Source organism: Halyomorpha halys, unplaced genomic scaffold (genome assembly GCF_000696795.3).
Source record: "Halyomorpha halys isolate HHAL.00 unplaced genomic scaffold, Hhal_1.1 Scaffold1207.1, whole genome shotgun sequence".
Taxonomy (NCBI): Eukaryota; Metazoa; Arthropoda; class Insecta; order Hemiptera; family Pentatomidae; genus Halyomorpha; species Halyomorpha halys.
Genome location: NW_027105149.1, coordinates 17,544 through 35,732, shown reverse-complemented (window position 1 = coordinate 35,732; position 18,189 = coordinate 17,544). Strand labels below are relative to the sequence as shown.

Sequence of the window (18,189 nt, the reverse complement as noted above, 5' to 3'; positions counted from 1 at the left end):
ATTTTCGATTTTGAGGAAAAATTTTTTTAATTCCTCCTCACAAAAAATTTGAACACAAAGCTTCCTTACCATAGGTATTGAAGAAGTAAAAATGATTATTACAAACAATTGTTGTTTTGTAAAGTAATGTCAATAAATTTGTGTTACAGTAGTTAAAATCTTGAAAGTATTCTTAGTTAAACTATTTCTTAATAATTCTTTTTTTCTGTAAAAATATGTTATATAAATGGGATTGATTTTTTGATCGGCATAAAAAATTATTCAAGAATAACTATGCTAAATAAGTAATATGATAAAATATTTCAAAATGCAAATTGGTTTTATTTGGGGCCAGAAGCAGTTGAACATCATGGAACCATTATGATTGTCTGTTTAGGACTACCCATCATGCGGCATTGCGCTGATCTCCTGTGCTGTCCTATACACACGTTGTGCTGCCATATTGTTCACTGTTGTAAAGAACCTGAGTAAGTAATCATTAATGCCAATAATTATGATTCTAGGATTATAGAATTTAATTATAATGCCACTGATTTATTTTGTTTGTTTATTTTTTCCTCAGTGTGATAGCCCAACTTCAATTTCCATGCAGAGGAATTATATGAATATAATTCAGTCACAATCATCTTCAAGACCAGTATTATATGTCTTGAATTAAAAAAAAACGATGATAGATAGTTGCCTCAAAACAGTTTCCTCTATCATTATATTTATAAGAGGAGAAGATGGTTGGCCAAGTCACACTTGGTGTTTGCTTTTCAAGCTAACAGCTCTGATGAAGGATAGAAAATCTAGCCGAAACTTTGGCACAATTAAATAAGTTACATTAACTTATTTGTGTTTCATTTTGACCGCACGCCAATCATCTTCTCCTGGTACAGTCATTCATGGTCAACTATCTCTCATAATTATATTTACAGTTCTGTTATGAACGAATCTTCTTCCTTGGTAAATTCCTGTTACTGTTCACATTCCTACTTAACATTTTGAAGTTTCTTTCCTATCTTTATAAATCTAGATTATATTTGAAATATCTGTCCTATTTGAATCATCATTTTTCCTATTATTCAATGAATGAGGAAAACAAATGAACACAAATATTACAAATATAATTCTTGAAGATGAGAAAAATACCTCAAAATGTCAAATAGGAATGTAAACATGAAATTTATAAAGGAAGAGGTTTCATTGACAAACTACAAATGTAATAACTTTATTAACTATTATTCTATATTATACCAACAATTAACATATAGTATAACATATACTCTGGTAGTAATGATATAGGTAGTAGTATCCTTATTATACTAACTATTATCCTAAAACTATAAATATAATACATAAAGTTATGATAATCAATGTATAAGGAGAAATATCTCTAAATTTTGTATAGTAATGTAAATATGAATAAAAGAAATTTCATTGACAACATAACAATATACATAATACTTTACAATATCATTTTATTTTGCCAACTAATGTGATATAAGTATGACTCTAGTTTTTAGGTTTTAAGAATATTCACAACTTTTTAAATAGTTAAATCCATAATTTAATTATATTTCATTCAATTACATAAGGAATGGCATAACTTTACAATATCATTTTATTTTGCCAACTAATGTGATATAAGTATGACTCTAGTTTTTAGGTTTTAAGAATATTCACAACTTTTTAAATAGTTAAATCCATAATTTAATTATATTTCATTCAATTACATAAGGAATGGCATAATGGAATCTAAAGTGGGATTCACCTGCTGAGGGGTATCATTATAGAATGATCACAACAAACTCAACTTTAGTGTGACCTGGTGTGGATACTATGGGCTTGAAATGGCCAATGGTAGCCAAGGGAGTTGAGGCATCGGTCTTAACAGCCTCAGAACTGAAGTGGCACCGGTTTGAATCTGGAATGGAGGAGTTGACTTTTATTTTGTAGCAGTGCAATGGAATGAAAACTTGACTCTCTTACCAGGGTTTAGAATAGGTTAGTTACCTCATATAATACCTTCTATGTATAGAATGTATTATATATCTATCTCAATTAAAGGTTAGATCACAAAGACCTCCCCTGTCATGTGATGAAATAGGGTATACTCAACACTGGATATCTTTCCTAAAGGTGTTGGGTGCACTAATTTACATAGCTAAGGCAATTAGGTGGGATCTAAGGTATTCAAACTATCAAATTAAGTTTTTGGCCTTAAAATAACAAAATATTTATAGCAACTACTAACAGGAAACATATTTATAATACTGTATATATATATATATATACATATAAACATATATACAAGAAACATATATACAAGAAACATACAATGACAATAAAATGCAAGTATAACCATAATGGCAATTACTAGTGGGAAATATATTAAGAATATTGGAGATAATTTGTTATTTAACAGACTTTACTATTTAATTTAGTTGTAACTCAAAATTACCGAATAATACTATCATGATTATGACATCTGGGGTGCTGGATGTATCTTTCTGCCACTCCTTAGATGTTGTTTCCTTTCTTTCGACTCCAGGGTCTCCAACCCTCTCAGCTTAGTTACGGTGGTCTTTCGAACTTGTCTTTTCAACTTGGTCTAGGTGGCCTGCCTTCTGCTGGACTTCTATCTGACAAATGCTCTACTATTACTGCTCTCTCTGTATCAGGTCTATTTCTCTCCCTCCTCTCAAAAAAGCATACTTCTAACCCCTCTATCCTTTAAATCCTTTTAAAGTCATTAAATTGGGTGTTCCTCTTTGGGGTAGTTCTGGACTTGCCTCTGGTGTTGGTATATCCATTCCTTTGTAGTTTTGGATTCTTTGATCTCTTTTGTGTATTGCTTCTTACTTTTATTGATTTCAGAGTATCTCAGGTGCATGGATGTTGAGTGTTACTCCACACCTGGTGTTGGTTTAAAATCAACTACCTGAATACGGCTGGCCAGGTGCCCATAAACTTCATTTCTTACTGAGAAATTTATTTCAGGTCACCTACTGTCCATAATCACTTTTTACATGATTTAAATTGAGAAACCTCACCATCGAACTAATGTTTTTTTTTTCTTTAGAGAAAACATTGGTATTTTTTCAATTGCGAAAAGCCTCTTGTTCCAAAAAATATAATACACAAACATATCAAACTAATATTACATTTTTAAAATGAAACTTACTACATTTAATCCTTTTCATGAAAATCTCTTCCCATTCTCAACTTTTAACCCTCAAAACAAAAAATTCCGCTTTTCAGATGAATATTTTAAATCTTCAAAATTTCCTAAGGATTCCTCTTCAATTCTAATGTATCCCAAGACAGAATAAATATTACTGTTATTCATAATAAATATACTCTGTAATGCCATAGAACATATTATAATGTAACTTTAACTAACAGAAAAATTACAATTTGCTAGACAACAATTAGCAGTGCTACTACTGTTGGACAATTAATTTTAGCCATCTACCGGAAAAGATGGCTAATTTTGCTCCAGCCAGTCTGATTCTGGACAATATTGGCTGGTGAATCAGGGGGTGGTGGACATAAATAAAATGTTCTTACTGTTTTATTAGTTACGGTTAAATAACATAAAATATCATTACTGTAGTGAGACACACAACGCTTGATAATGGCAACCTCCAACCGCCAACTCTCAGTAATTGACCCTTAAACCAAGTACATAACAGTTAGAGAACTACAATCGATATATTCACTGTTTGCCACAGAGCAACTTGTTTATAATAAAAAATGAATTTTTACATCACAATTTAACACACTTAAATATTCATTTTGTATTAAATTTGGTTTTACATAATGTTTCTTACGAAAACAGGATTAACAGAATTTTCTTTTTACACTATTTTACATACATTTACAAAGAAACTTTTAAATTAGAATATTAGTTTTGTACACAGAAAAAACAATAAAAATCTTTTAAGTTTCAATTTTTATTTTTTTTTTATTCAATGTTTCACTATCACTACATAGAATTCTAGATTCGAACATCTCTAACTGGTAATCTATCCTTTTGAAGATGATCTGAACTTTTCGTTTTTCAACTACATCTTTACTTTTCAGTCAGAATTATAATATTCACCAGGTTTGACAGTATTCATTGGATTCACTACTTGTGGAACCGGAATCTAACACCCATTCTGTTGATTGTTTATATCTTTCAGTAAGGAAAGAAACTGTTGTTTTTACGAAAGAAACAGTCCTTCTCTAGGTGGTTTGTTTTTTTACATACACCACAGGGTTTTATGCACAGATGATCTTCTTTAGAGCAAGAAAAACACTTCCTCTTGTCTGGAGCAGTTCTCCAATTTCTTCTTACATTGGTTTTAAATGCTACCTGATTGTCTGAGCCCTCAGTATAAATTGAAGAGCGTCTTTCCTCAGCCATCAATCTTGTAGTTAAATTGGAAAGATTTTTCTTATCAGAGCCTGTGTTTCCCAAGCACTTATAAAATATTTATACTGCTCTGGAAGTGTTTTTATTATTTTGGAAATAATCATATCATCTGGTATATCATTTCCCAAAGATTTCAATTTAAATGTCAAATTTTCAATTAAGCTTATGTGGCTTGCCAAGTCTATGCCAGTCTTAAATATAAAATCAAGGAATTCTTACAAAAGTTCAAACTTTAGCTGAGAAACATGTCTCTCATCCATGTTACATATTGTGGAATACATTTGACTTGCAGAGGTACAAGTCAAAGCTCTCCACTCTGATTTATTGTGGTTACTATCAAGTGTTAGGCTTTAGCATCATTTTACATATAGACATTCTATTCTTTACTTTACTGGTTTCTGGTAGGCTCAGAATCTTTAGAAATAATCTCAAACAACCCATATGCTTTTAGGAAGAGGTTTACCTTGAATTTCCACATTTGAAATTTCTCAGGTCCTGTCAGAACCTCAATTTGATGTATTTCATTAATGCTGTTGAGATCCATTTTATATTACTGGTTGCAATTAAATGTTTTTACTTTAAGAAGTATTTGAACACAAAAAAAACACTATCGAACTGTTTTTACTCACTATAAATTTTGATTTCGCGAACTGCCTGGGCCTATAACCTGTTGATTGGGGGGGTGGTAGACACAAATAAAATGTTTTTACTCTTCTTACTGTTTTATTAGTTATGGTTAAATAACAAAACGTTCTTACTATAGTGAGAACAGACAACACAGACACACACAATGCTTGATGGTGGCAACCTCCAACAACCAACTCTTGGCAACTGGCCCTTTGACCAAGTACATAACGGTTAGAGAACTACAATCGATATATTCACCGTTTGCCACAGAACAACTTATATATAATAAAAAATGAATTTTTACATCACACTTTAACATTGGCATCCCTTTTCAGTATCTTACAAAGCTTTTTAGTTCCTACTCCAATCCTATAGTACTTTCATTGCATTTAATGAGTAAGGTTTTTGTATAAGTTTCAAATTATTTCATTCAATGGAATTAGATTTTAACAGTTTTCTAGGGTAATTATCATCAGTTTCTTTAGTGAGGTTGATGTGAGGTAAAAATTACTCATACCTTCCCAGAACATTATTGGTATTTCCTGCAACTATCCAATTTATAACACCGTCTCAGGACATTTACAGAACTTTTATTTATCTTTCTGCCTAGTCATTTCTGGTAGTAGGGTAATAAGCTACTGCTGCCACCATTTTTATCATTTCCTAAAATCTCCCTAAATGATATTGATTAAACACATTATAAATAGGAACATCTAAATGAAATTTAATATCAGCTAGGTTTTATCTTCATTGAAATAGTCTGGCATGGTTTAAATGTTGAATTTTCAAAATGCTTCCTCCACAGTATCTTTAACCTTAATTATTTAAAAGAATAAACCATCTCTCATTGTTATCAGAAAGAAATAATGTTTAAATATAAAATATGAAATAATTTAATAATTGACTGAAGTAGAAAATAAATGATTTCATGGTTCTGTGGTTGTTATTACAAGGGTCATAACTTTTTTTTTTACTATTGTCATAATAACCACGAAAACATGACAACTGGTCTCATTAGTAAAGAAGTTACCATTTAGAAGCCAGCAAGGATTAATTTTAACTCAAAGTAGGATGGTAAGTAAAAGCTGTATGTTGCATGAACTGCAACAACTTTTTTATGATACATTTTATAATTAAAAATAAAAAATGAACTTTATTCATCAAAATATTTATACAGCTCATCAGTACATTTCCTACCTTAACAATAATAATATTGATCCATCAAAAATTTATTTAATTGCAAATTAAAAAGTTCTTTGATATAACTTATAACTGAAGGTCCTGGTATGTTCACTGTTAACTGGACCATAGGATAGACTTTCAGATGTCTTAATTTTGTTTTTCTTTAGGAAATAAACGTAATACATTGGCAGCTTTCTTTTTATTATTCTTTTCTGCTAAAGTTAAAGGGATGTCACCAGCACCATTCTGCACAGTTGTATCAGCTTTGCTGTTAATCAGAAGCTGGATTATATCAGGATCATCTATTAAAACTGCTCGATGGAGTGGGGTCCAAAGGTTCTTAGTTTTGCTATTAGCATTGGCCCCATTTTCAAGAAGTTTTTCCACGATTCTTCGATGACCATTACTTATAGCTAAGTGCAAAGGAGTCACATCCCAGAATCCTAAAACATCTACAGACATACCACTGTCAATAAGACAGGTGACAGCTCTTTCATTTCCTTCAGCAGCTGCATCGTGTAGCATTGTCATTCCTTCAGTATGACTTAAAAGGTCACCACCATTACCCACAAGATATTTTAAAACTTCAGAGTTACCAGATATCGCTGCTTTGTAAACAGGAGTTTCACCTTGAGCATTTCTAACATGGACTGGACTTCGCACTTTCTTAGAAGATAAATATTTTACGATTTCTAAATTTCCTAAAGAGGCAGCAAGATGCATGATGGTGTCCCCTTTTATAGTGGGAATAGTTATATCTGCTTTGTTTTCAATTAAGAAATTTATCAATTTTACATTTTGACTTTCAACAGCTTTATAGAGAACTGATTCACCAAAATTATTTATAGCATTTACAGGAATTCCTAAGAAATAAAGAGTTTTAACAGATTCCATGAATCCTTTTGAAGCAGCAACATGCATTAAGGTATCACCAAAGTCATTGGTAGAACTGATAATATCATACTTTGGTCCTTTGATACTATTCAGTATTTCAAAAATGTTAACATTATTTTGGTTAGCAGCTATAAAAAATGGCAATTCTCCATCACTATCTTTGACTTGAAAAGGAGCTCTATAATTTAAAAGAGATTTTATGGAGTCTATGTAACCTTTCTGGATAGCTAATGCCAACAGTGGTTCAGTTTTCAAATCAGCCCCTCTAACAGCCAAAATTTCGATGACAGGGTAGTGATTGTATTCAACTGCTCTATATAATGGTGATCGACCTTCAACATCTTTTACATTAACATTGGCTCCTATATTCAAAATTAACAATGATACCATTTCAGTATATCCAAAGCGGGAAGCAATATGTAAGAAAGTTTCATTATTACGAAATCGTTCATTGACAATAACCACAGGTAAATTTTGTTTACTTATTTTGTTATATTTCATTAATAATACAATAATTTTAATTCTACTACTCTTCCAAGCATCTTCAATTATTTTTGATTCAATGGGAAAATCTTCACTAGAACTATGTTCTAGCAGCCATTTGACAACTTCAACGTCACCAGTAGCAACTGCTTTTTCAAATACTTTGTATTTGACATTTAGATAAAATATTTGATTAGCAATGGCCTTATGCAATACAGGATTAGTATTGGCTATAAATTTTAACATTTGATAAACTCTTTCTGAAGGAAAATCAAAATTGTTACTAAACCAAGTTCTAAACTTTTGTGGAGGATCAAAAGTGCATAAGTTGGCAACATTTAATAAAAATTTATCAAAAGTTTTATTCTTTAAATCAAACGACTGTAGTAACTGTAATAATATAAGTTTCTCAGGAGTAGTTTGAGAGAACAAAGCTGAAGGAGCAATTGTAGTATGTTTCAAAGCAAACTCATAAGTGTCCTTTATTTTATGTGATACTAGATTCTCTATACGACTTATAAATCCTCGGTAAGACGAATATCCATCGACTCTGAAGCTTTCATTATTTTTTCCAGCAACAAATAATGAAGGTTTATATTTGGGGCCCTAAAAAAGAAAAAAAAGTACAATCTTGAGGCTACAGTTTCATAATAATTTTTAAAAAATCAACAAATTTATATGAACCAGTCCTTTTCTTTGACACAGATACCTGAATAAATAACAAGCTTTTAGGCATACCATGAAATAAGAACTTTATAATTATTGTGTGTGTAAACAGTTGAACTCAAAAACAAAAAGTTCTATGAAACTGAAATTATATATTTATATAATCAATTTTTTTTTAATGCAGATTTTTTAAAAAAATGTCTTTTAAAGTATGTTTGGTTTTGTTTATTTATAATCAACTATCCTCATGATTAGAATTAATAAAAAATTGAGAAACATGTGTAATGAAAGAATTTTATAATTAACAAAAGGATATATATATAATAAGGGAAAATATTGTCATCCTGAATAATAGACAAATAGTTATTTTGAAGTGCACCAGGATAAATTTCATCTGAAAATAGAAGTAAAAGAAGTGTGCATCAGATTTTTATGTAAGAAATAAATAATATTATTGACATATGATTGTATCTGAAATGCACTTGATTAATTTCAGTTGATTGATTAAAAGTATAAATGGGAAATCTAATAAAATGTTATTACTGAAAAATAATAATAATCAATGTATTCTTAATTATTAATTTTGAAGTTGCAAATATGTCTATATAAAATGGCATGAAACTAAAGCTAATCTATGAAATGTTAATGCAATCAATATTTGTATAACTGATGCCTTTACTTACCTGTGCATGAACATAAGGTAGGAAGAGTAGAATTAGTAACTTCATTGTTGCTAACCAGGCTGAGTAAAGCGTGATGTACATTCACGACTCCATATTCAATGTAATCCTAAAAGAAGATTAATAAGTCTCTAAATGAACAGAAGTGATTAAAACAAATAAGAAATAGTAAATCCATCTTTATTTAGAGATAGTCTTTTAAATTATTGTTGGCACAAATAAACATATTTGAAAATTTGTTTGGGGCTTTTAATCTGCTGTACAGTAACGTGCGTTTACAATTACCACTGCCTTTATTTTATGTTAACTTTTAATGAAATTAAAAATGTAAAACATTTAACAACATCAACAATAGTTGGAAAAGACATAATGCTGTCTATTGATATCACTAAAATTGAAACAGTAGCAGTATTTCCAGATTCTCTGCTTTGATTAATTCTTTCCAAGAATTATGTTTGAAGGAGGGCAATTATATCTCAGAAGTAGTGGGTATTTAATGGAGTATAGAGATGAAAAGCTCAAGGAATTAGCTAAGAAAATACAAAAACTCCACATGAAGGAATTTTATTTTATTTATCTTTGTTATCAATTTCATCTCCATGATACTTCAATGGTCTTAAGCTCAAAGTGAAATATCAGAGAGATATGGAAAACAAATGTTTTGTTAAAGTGTAAGTACTATTTTTGAATAGAAAAAAAATAAATACTAATATATACAAATGTTTTTAGCTCATATTACATGCCTTATTCAGATCTAATTTACAGGAGCAGAGAAGGCAACTCACCATTGATACCTAATCATTTTGAATTAAAAAAATCTAATTTATATCTTAACAGAACTAATTATCATAAAATAGAAACATAATTCTAAAAACAATATCAATTATATTTATTAATCATTTAATATAGCTAAATACAGGTTTAATACAATGAAATTGTATAGTTAAAACTTTAAACAAACATCATTTCTCTCAGGAAATAATGAACTGTTTGGAATAACAGCATAGTTCATAGAATATAAAAAAATGAGAAAGGTTAATCTTCACAACTAGTAGTTTAGTTCACAATATAAATGATGAAAGTCCAGGTTAAAACTAAAAACTTTAATTCTAAAATTTATTGGACAGCTTTGCTAAGTAAGTGCAGAGAACTATAGCATAAATTATGTATCTGTAATTTTTTTTAGTAAATCAAGAAATGTCTTCATGCTTTATGGCTTAAGAAGATAGATTATTATTTTTAATGAATAATTTATAGGATGACATTAAGGTCTTAAATGTTGTTTTAGACCAATAAAATTAAACTAGATAGTGTTATCTGAAATAATTCTAGTCTAAAATAGATTGATATTAAGAAGAAAAGTTACCTTATGATTTGTTCACACCATGGAATGAAACACATAGTCTTTATAGAAACCATCAACACAATTATGATCAAAATATCTTTCCATTAACAATAATAAGTTAGATTTATTAAGTTTTGAGGTTTAAGGAGGTAAATGATAACAGAGGTTACTTTGGATATGAGTGAATCCAATCTCAAACCAGTCCCTTGACCTTCGCGGAGGTCAAGACAAAATACTGGTCACTATTTCCTCTTGTCTAATAATTATGGAGTCAACAAATACCAAATGTTGTAGGAGATTTTAAATGAATTTAGATCAGCCGAAAATTGAGAATATAAACTCATTTTTCGACATTTTATATTAAAATATGACATTTGTGAATGTTTTTTTTTGTCACAGTTACGACTAAACTTTTTTCAAATCAATTGTAGTTTTCTATGTTTTGACACGTAAATTGGATTTTCGCTTTAAATATTTAGAAACCAGAATGGATTAAATATATATTTTTTTATAATAAGAACACAGAAAAACTTAATCGATCACTTCATATTTTATTCTTAGAAAAAAAGTGGAATTTCAAACAATATAACATGGAGGTTGAAAATTTAAATGTAATACACTGTAGTAAAGATATCTGTATGAATATTGGAAATTTAAATGTAATACTTTGTAATAAAGATATCTGTATGGATATTGGAAATATGTACTGACGTACAAAACTAACAACACATTTGAGAAGACTGTCGTAAATTGTTGCTCGGTTCAGGATCCATACAACTAAAGACCCTAAGTAGTAACATTTTCATGCCCCCAGCAAAAAATATTCAATGAAACTCAAACAAAAAGAGTGTAACTTAGAGGCTATCAAAATAACATTTTGTTTTTAAATTTATTACATTATTTTACAGGAGGCTTTACAAGAATTTTCGGTGTTTTCCAAAATCAGTAAATGGAGATATCTTAAGCAGTGCTACCGATTCTCCCGACCAAAAAATACTCACTCAGAGCCTTGAAAATACCCCTTTTATCCGACTTATACCTGCCACTTTACCCGCTGTTGGAGAATCGTTATAATTGATAGTTGGTAGTACAAGTAAGGCCAGTGAAGCAACTGTCACGTTAACTATCATATATACCTTGACAGTACAGTTTCCGTTATTGCGACCAAAGTGTTAGTCACTACCATGGTGTAAATATTTGTTAGGTACAGTCTTATTGTACTATCAAACTTTGGTGTGATGATGCAACTGTCATGTTAACTATCACATATAACTATCACGTCTTGACAGTGAACTATCGTACAGTTACCATTATTGAGGCAAAAGTGTTAGCCATTACCATGGTGTAACTATCTATTTGTTAGTTACAGTCATGACGGTAATGACGCACTGGGTCTGGTGTGATATTTAATAGTACAAGTAATGTCAGTGTACTAACATTCGTATTAACTGTCTTATTTATAAACATTTACAGTGAACTATCGCAACATATCAACCTTACCAGCTGTTACTATGATAGGTGGGAAAACATTGTTCTTATATATTTGCACAAAAAGTTAAAATCAGCCACGAGCCCCGAAATAATCCTCCCCGGACCTCAAAAATGCATAAATATGTCAAGTGCCCTGTCCTGGAGAGGGACTTTTCGTGAATGAATATATTTTGTTTAGTTTAATTTTTTAATATATTTATTGAAATTTACAACTGTACATTATAATACATTCAGTAAATTTGATCTCAGTTGTAATGGAATCAAATAGGCGTGTAGAGAACTACCTATTGTAGGACTCTAAAGACGTTTTTACACTAGCAGGTCTCGTGGCCATCTTCTTTTTAGGCGCCTCAGAGGATTGTCGGGAATGGAAGAAGATGCAAGTTAGAAACTAGTGGGTTTGGATGGTTAGAGAGTTTGTAATGGAAGGAATGATATAAAAATTTAATGTTAAGATATAAATAAATAAAATCAAATCAATTATACCCAATTATTATTAATAGTGCATATGTGCTAGATATAATAAAAAAATATATATACAAACTTAAACATTTTTTCTCCAATTAAAGAAATAATTAACTCTTTAATATTATAATGATTAGAAAACAAAATGGAAAAAATCGGGATTTGATCAAATTAGAAAATTGTCACTCACAGCAGTAGGTGGCAGAATGGAAGTGCATTCGGCATCTATTTGCGCATATCAAACAAAAAAAAGACGTTTCAGAAATCGCTCCCAAGATGGCTGCCGTCATCCAAATGGTGAAGGTCTAGTAGAAATTGGTTGGGTGAAGGTCAGTCCTGAGACAATAACCCATTATCGAGCAGCCTGGATAAGAGCTGGTGGGTGAAAGCACCAGATAACCATACAGATAGGTCCGGTGCCTCGTAATACTTGCAGAAGACAGCAATGGTCGTCAGTCGGTGTGGGAAGATACGAGAATAACATACACCCAGTACCTCATAAATCTCGGCGTAGATAGAAACTTATCAGCCTGATCCAGGCCAGTGTTACACTAGTCTTTCAACTCAAAAAAGGAACCTTTTGGAGCACATGACATATTTATTCATTTTTGGAGTCCGGGGAGGATTATTTCAGGATTCATGGCTGATAAAAGTTGGGCAAATATGTATATTTTAATTCCAGATATCATTCCTTCCATTATAACCTCCCTTTATAAACTCTCTAACCATCCAAACCCACTAGTTTCTAACTTGCATCTTCTTCCATTCCCGACATCCTCCAAGGCGCCTAAAAAGAAGATGGCCACGAGACCTGCTAGTGTAGAAACGTCATTAGAGTGCTACCATTGGGTAGTCCTCTACACGCCTATTTGACTCCATTATAACTGAGATCAAATTTACTGAATGTATTATAATGTACAATTGTGAATTTCAATAAATATATTAAAAAATAAAAATAAAAAAATATTTTCATTCACGAAAAGTCCCTCTCCACGACAGGGCACTTGACATATTTATTCATTTTTGGGGTCCGGGGAGGATTATTTCGGAGCTCGTCGCTGATTTTAACTTTGTGTTCAAATATATAAGAACAATGTTTTCCCACCTATCATAGTAACAACTGGTAGGTAAGGTTGATATGATACGATAGTTCACTGTAAATGTGTATAAATATGATAGTTAAACGTGGCAGTTAATACGAATGTAAGTACACTGACATTACTTATATTATTAAATATCACACCAGACCCAGTGAGACTTTACCATCATGACTGTAACTAACAAATAGTTACACCATGGTAGTGGCTAACAAGGCTTGTATATGTGATAGTTAACATGAAAGTTGGATCATTAACATTACTTGTACTACTATTACACCAGAGTTTGACAGTACAATAAGACTGTACCTAACAAATATTTACACCATGGTAGTGACTAACACTTTGGCCGCAATAACGGAAACGGTGTGATAGTAGTACACCAGAGCTAGTTTGGCAGTACAATCAAGATTGTAACAATCATAGAGTTATAGTTAGTTATTACTTATAACTAATCTCCGCAGCGTGTAAAATGGCGAGTATCGGTTACGTAAAATAGGATATTTTCAAAGCCCTGAGCGGGTATTTTTTTGTCGGGAGAATCGGTAGCGCTGTTCATCCCTAAAATTTCCCTCCTCTGTTTCTTTTTTAATTTCTCTCCTCTTAATCTTCGTCAACCCTTGTTTTCGGTTCCTGGAAACAATATTTAAAAAAATAATAAGTTGAAAAATTGATTGTAAACTTTAACATGTAAAATGTTTCGAGCCCCTTTTATTTAATTTAAAAACTTTATTGTCTTTCCAAAAGGAGACTTTTTATAGTATATAATGTAATTCACATGACCTTTAGTTTTTCATCTTTTTAAAAACAATCTGAAATCAGATGAATGACATTTTACACTAAAGTAACATTTGTTGGAAAGCAGACAACACATTTTTACAAAATAAAAACACAGTGATGCCTAGATGAAAAATTATACAAATTTACTGGTTTTCTGTATCACAAGATCAAGACTAGATGAATAAAAACTACTAAAATACTTCCCTGCTACACTCCAATTAACCTTCATCAGATTCATGAAAACTGATAGTGAAGAGAAATATACTTTTTGTTTGAATATGGGAACAATTCTGCAACCCATGCTGTGGAAAATTTCGTACTCCTTTGAGTGAAGTAAGTTCAGAAGGAAACATTGGAGATCAGATGAATGACATAACATCTTTTTTTAAAGGCTTCAATAGTTTATCAAATTCCTATCTCCATTCGAAATACCTTGAATTTTTGGTATATGTGAGTACACAACAAAATTATAAAATAGTTTTTATTAATACCCATGTCTTGTAAAAGTATTCAAAAATTTGGTAAGAGCCTCCAGGAGTGTTAAGATAAATGAAAAATTGACTCTTGACTTTAAATTTGAATTTTGATGGTTTAGAGATATATTGGTTCTATAAATGGTTTATAATAAATGGGTTCAAGTTCTACTCAAGATTTTTTTCAATTTTTACTTAATTTTTTTTTGGAATTTACCAAAATGGCTTCGGATAAGAAAATGTAATTTTTTAAAGAATTATCCACATGTAAAGACATACAATTTTTTAAAAAAAAGTAAAAATAGACATCTGGTTAAGAATTATCTGGGCACTTGACAGTAGAATACTCTAGTTACCAGCACAACAGATAAAAGTGAGTAGATAATTTTAAGTTATTTTTTATTTCAATAATTTTTTTAAAATTCCGTATATTTTTTCTATTTCATTGGTATGTATATATTACATAGTTTTTTAATAGTAATTATATTGTTGTCTAAACAAGAAATTTATATTGGAAGAAGGTTGTTGACTGTATGAAGTAGACTGTAGAAAGATAGTCAGGATAGCAGTCAATAAAGGTACAAAATAGTAAAAAAAACTATTGATTGTTAACCAACGTAGTGCCCCACTTTAAAGAAGTTTATGTTAATACACAATTTTAATACTTACTACTTACTAATATTCTGGTATCAGAAATTTTTGTATTCCTTTAGATGATATTCATTTTGCTGATCTATTTTTCAACTGTTTTGGTAAACAATATTTATTACTTTCATTGATGAGGAAAGGGTGATTTTTTTTCTTCCAATAGTAGTCATTGATAAGTTGGTTATTATAATTATGATTATTACCAGTAATTTTATGGTGTAGTAGTAATCATTTAGCTGGGGGAAAAATTTATTGACATATTTGTGAAGATGAGTTTTTTTTTTTATCAATATATGCCTGAACCAAATCTACCTTCCAATTTTTTTTCAAAACTGAAGCATAGATTTGGTTCAGGCATAGTTAAATAGCGAAATCTCACATATTTTCAAAAATATCACTTGACCACTTTTATCTAATCTAAAGATATGTCACATTCTCTCAACCTTTCATGAACTAAATAAATAAATATATAATTATTTATGAATGGAATATGGTCTGAGTGCGGTAAAAAAAACTCAAGTAGTAAATAATTATACTATTTTTATTGAGCCAACGTTTCGCCCCACGTTGCAGGGCTTCGTCAGAGCTGTTTTGACGGCAGTCAACAACGGCTCAATAAAAATAGTATAATTATTTACTATTTGAGTTTTTTGACCGCACCCGGACCATATTCCGTTCATCTATACACACGGTCAATCAATAATCTTCCAATAATTATTTATATTTTAAAAAACTATGAGGGCTGTCCAGAAAGTAACAGACATTTTGAAATAAATAATTCACAAATTGAAAAACTCAAAGTTTATTATATACATTTGAAAGGTAAACTCTTAAACTATTTTTCTACATAATTGCCATTCAGATGGAGACATTTATCATACTATGGCATACGTTTTTTAAAACCCTCTCTGTAGAAATCTGCTGCCTGCGATTTCAACCAACATTTCAACTGGTTTACACCGGCATGCAGTTTGGTGTCATTATCAAAGTGTTGTTTACAGAGCTATTTTTTCATTGCTGGGAAGAGGTGGTAATCGCTCGGCGCCAAATCTGGGCAGTATAGTGTATGGTCAAACACCTCCCATACAAAACCATCCAAGAGTGCCCAGGTACAATTGACCGTGTGTGGATGTGCGTTGTCATAAAAAAACAACACCTTAGTGCTAATTTTTTGCCGACAATTATTTTGTAACTTTGTTGTTATTATTATAATTATTTTGTAAATTGTATTTCAAAATACCTTTCTGAGTTAATTGCTGCTCCACATTTCAGAAAATCAACGAGAAGCATTCCCTTGGACTCCCAAAACACAGTAGCCATGATCTTTCTTGCTGACAGCGTTTGAAAACACTTTCCTGGTTTCTTGGGAGAATGTTTGTGCGCTCATTCAACTGCTTTTTTGTTTCACAGTTAACATGCTTCACCCAAGTCTCGTCCCCGGTTACGATAAGATCCAGAACTGCATTAACATTTGTGCTGTATTCTTGGAGAAAGGTCAGTGCTGCAGTCAGTCTCTGCTACCTATTGTCTTCTGTTAGGATTATCGGAACCCACGGAGCACAAAATTTGTGGTAACCAAGCTTCTTCACCACAATTTGAACATACACCAAACTCCGTGAAACTTGGGGAAAATGTTTCCACAGTTCTGTAAACGACGGTTTTCACAAATTTTTCATTGATTTGCATTGCCAGGTCATCAGTCACAAGGCTAGGTGCGGTTCTCGTCATGAACACTGGTTGTAGCAAACACACTGGTTGCTTGTAGCAAAGGGGTCCTAGCAAAAACTCAGTTTAGCTAAAAACAGTTTTAGCTGGGACTCGTTTGCTACAAGCTCCTGAGTGAAAACCTGAAACTCAGGTTGAAACGTTGGCATGAATAAATATTTTTTTGTTTATTCATGTTCTTTTTACTGACTGCACTCCCCTCCTCCTCTGACCATGTTCTCCAATTATTAACCTACAGTCAACTATCTACACCTCATTAAAAATGTCAATTTATATCATACAGTATTCTATTAGCTGCAAGTTAGAAAAATATGGACCCAAGGAATGAGACATAGTGGAAATCTTTTCTGATTGTACAGAACATAATTTCTACTGCTCCCTTTCAACTTTCTTTTTTGGCTTATTTTATGAGGTATTAGGCATGCATTTAATCAGGTGTACTAATTTATTTGCCGACAATAATTTTTATGCATTACACATCTAATTTCAAATCAAATAAATTTGTATTAAACCTGTAGTGATCGTTGAAAATTCAAATAATATTTCTAATTATTAGTTAACCATATCTTCTGAAGAGCTGTAAAAATCTCTTAAATCTCCAGCACTCACCACAAGATTTTTTTTATCACAAGGAGTATATGTGTTGATGTTGACTTAAATAAAATAAACAAATTTACTATTACCTAAACTGAACTCAATTTATACCCCATTGTATTTTGTTAGATGCATGGTGGATATCTTTTTTGACTGTACACAATACAATCTCAACAACTCTCTTTCAAGTTTCTTTGGTCTTTTTAGTTCTTTTTTTGGTCACTTTGACCCAGTACCTTAGGAATATACTGTGTATCTAACACAAAAAATGTAACAGTATAAATTATATGAACTTCTGTTCAAATAAAAAATTATATGTTGTTGTTTAACGTTTTTTAGTTATAACAACTTTAAAATGTTCAATGTCCTATAATCCTAATAACTTTTTTGAATGAAGAATGTTTGATAGGCAAAGTTCAGTAATCCAAGTTGGATAAATTGATGAAGGATAAAAATCCTCAAAAAATTACAATTTGGACAAACAAAAACTAGATAAACAATTACAACTGAGCTATCCCCATGGAAATATTCATGATTTAATAAAATAAATTTATTTAAAAAGTTACTAATCCTCCCTCCCATAAAAAAATCTGTTATTTCCAGACCTAAGTAATATATTATTTCAACCATGCCA

The 18,189-nt window shown here is 31.0% G+C and overlaps 1 protein-coding gene and 1 long non-coding RNA gene across 2 annotated transcripts in view; one reads left to right on the top strand and one right to left on the bottom strand.

The window, feature by feature from the left end:
- The window catches only part of LOC136796115 (uncharacterized), a 38,644-nt gene extending 37,211 nt beyond the window's left edge, over positions 1-1,433 (top strand). Inside the window, exons 2-3 of the long non-coding RNA XR_010843814.1 lie at positions 377-467; positions 563-1,433. This is a non-coding gene — a long non-coding RNA (uncharacterized lncRNA). The remainder of the gene's footprint in view (positions 1-376; positions 468-562) is intronic.
- Positions 1,434-6,165: 4,732 nt separating this feature from the next.
- On the bottom strand, positions 6,166-10,509 carry LOC106688799 (putative ankyrin repeat protein RF_0381). Its single transcript, XM_014433438.2, has 3 exons — positions 10,304-10,509; positions 8,941-9,046; positions 6,166-8,197 (listed from the first exon to the last, which is right to left on the bottom strand). The coding sequence occupies exons 2-3, from the start codon at positions 9,019-9,021 to the stop codon at positions 6,362-6,364; spliced, it is 1,917 nt and encodes a 638-aa protein (XP_014288924.1). The 5' UTR covers positions 9,022-9,046; positions 10,304-10,509; the 3' UTR covers positions 6,166-6,361.
- Positions 10,510-18,189: the final 7,680 nt, after the last annotated feature.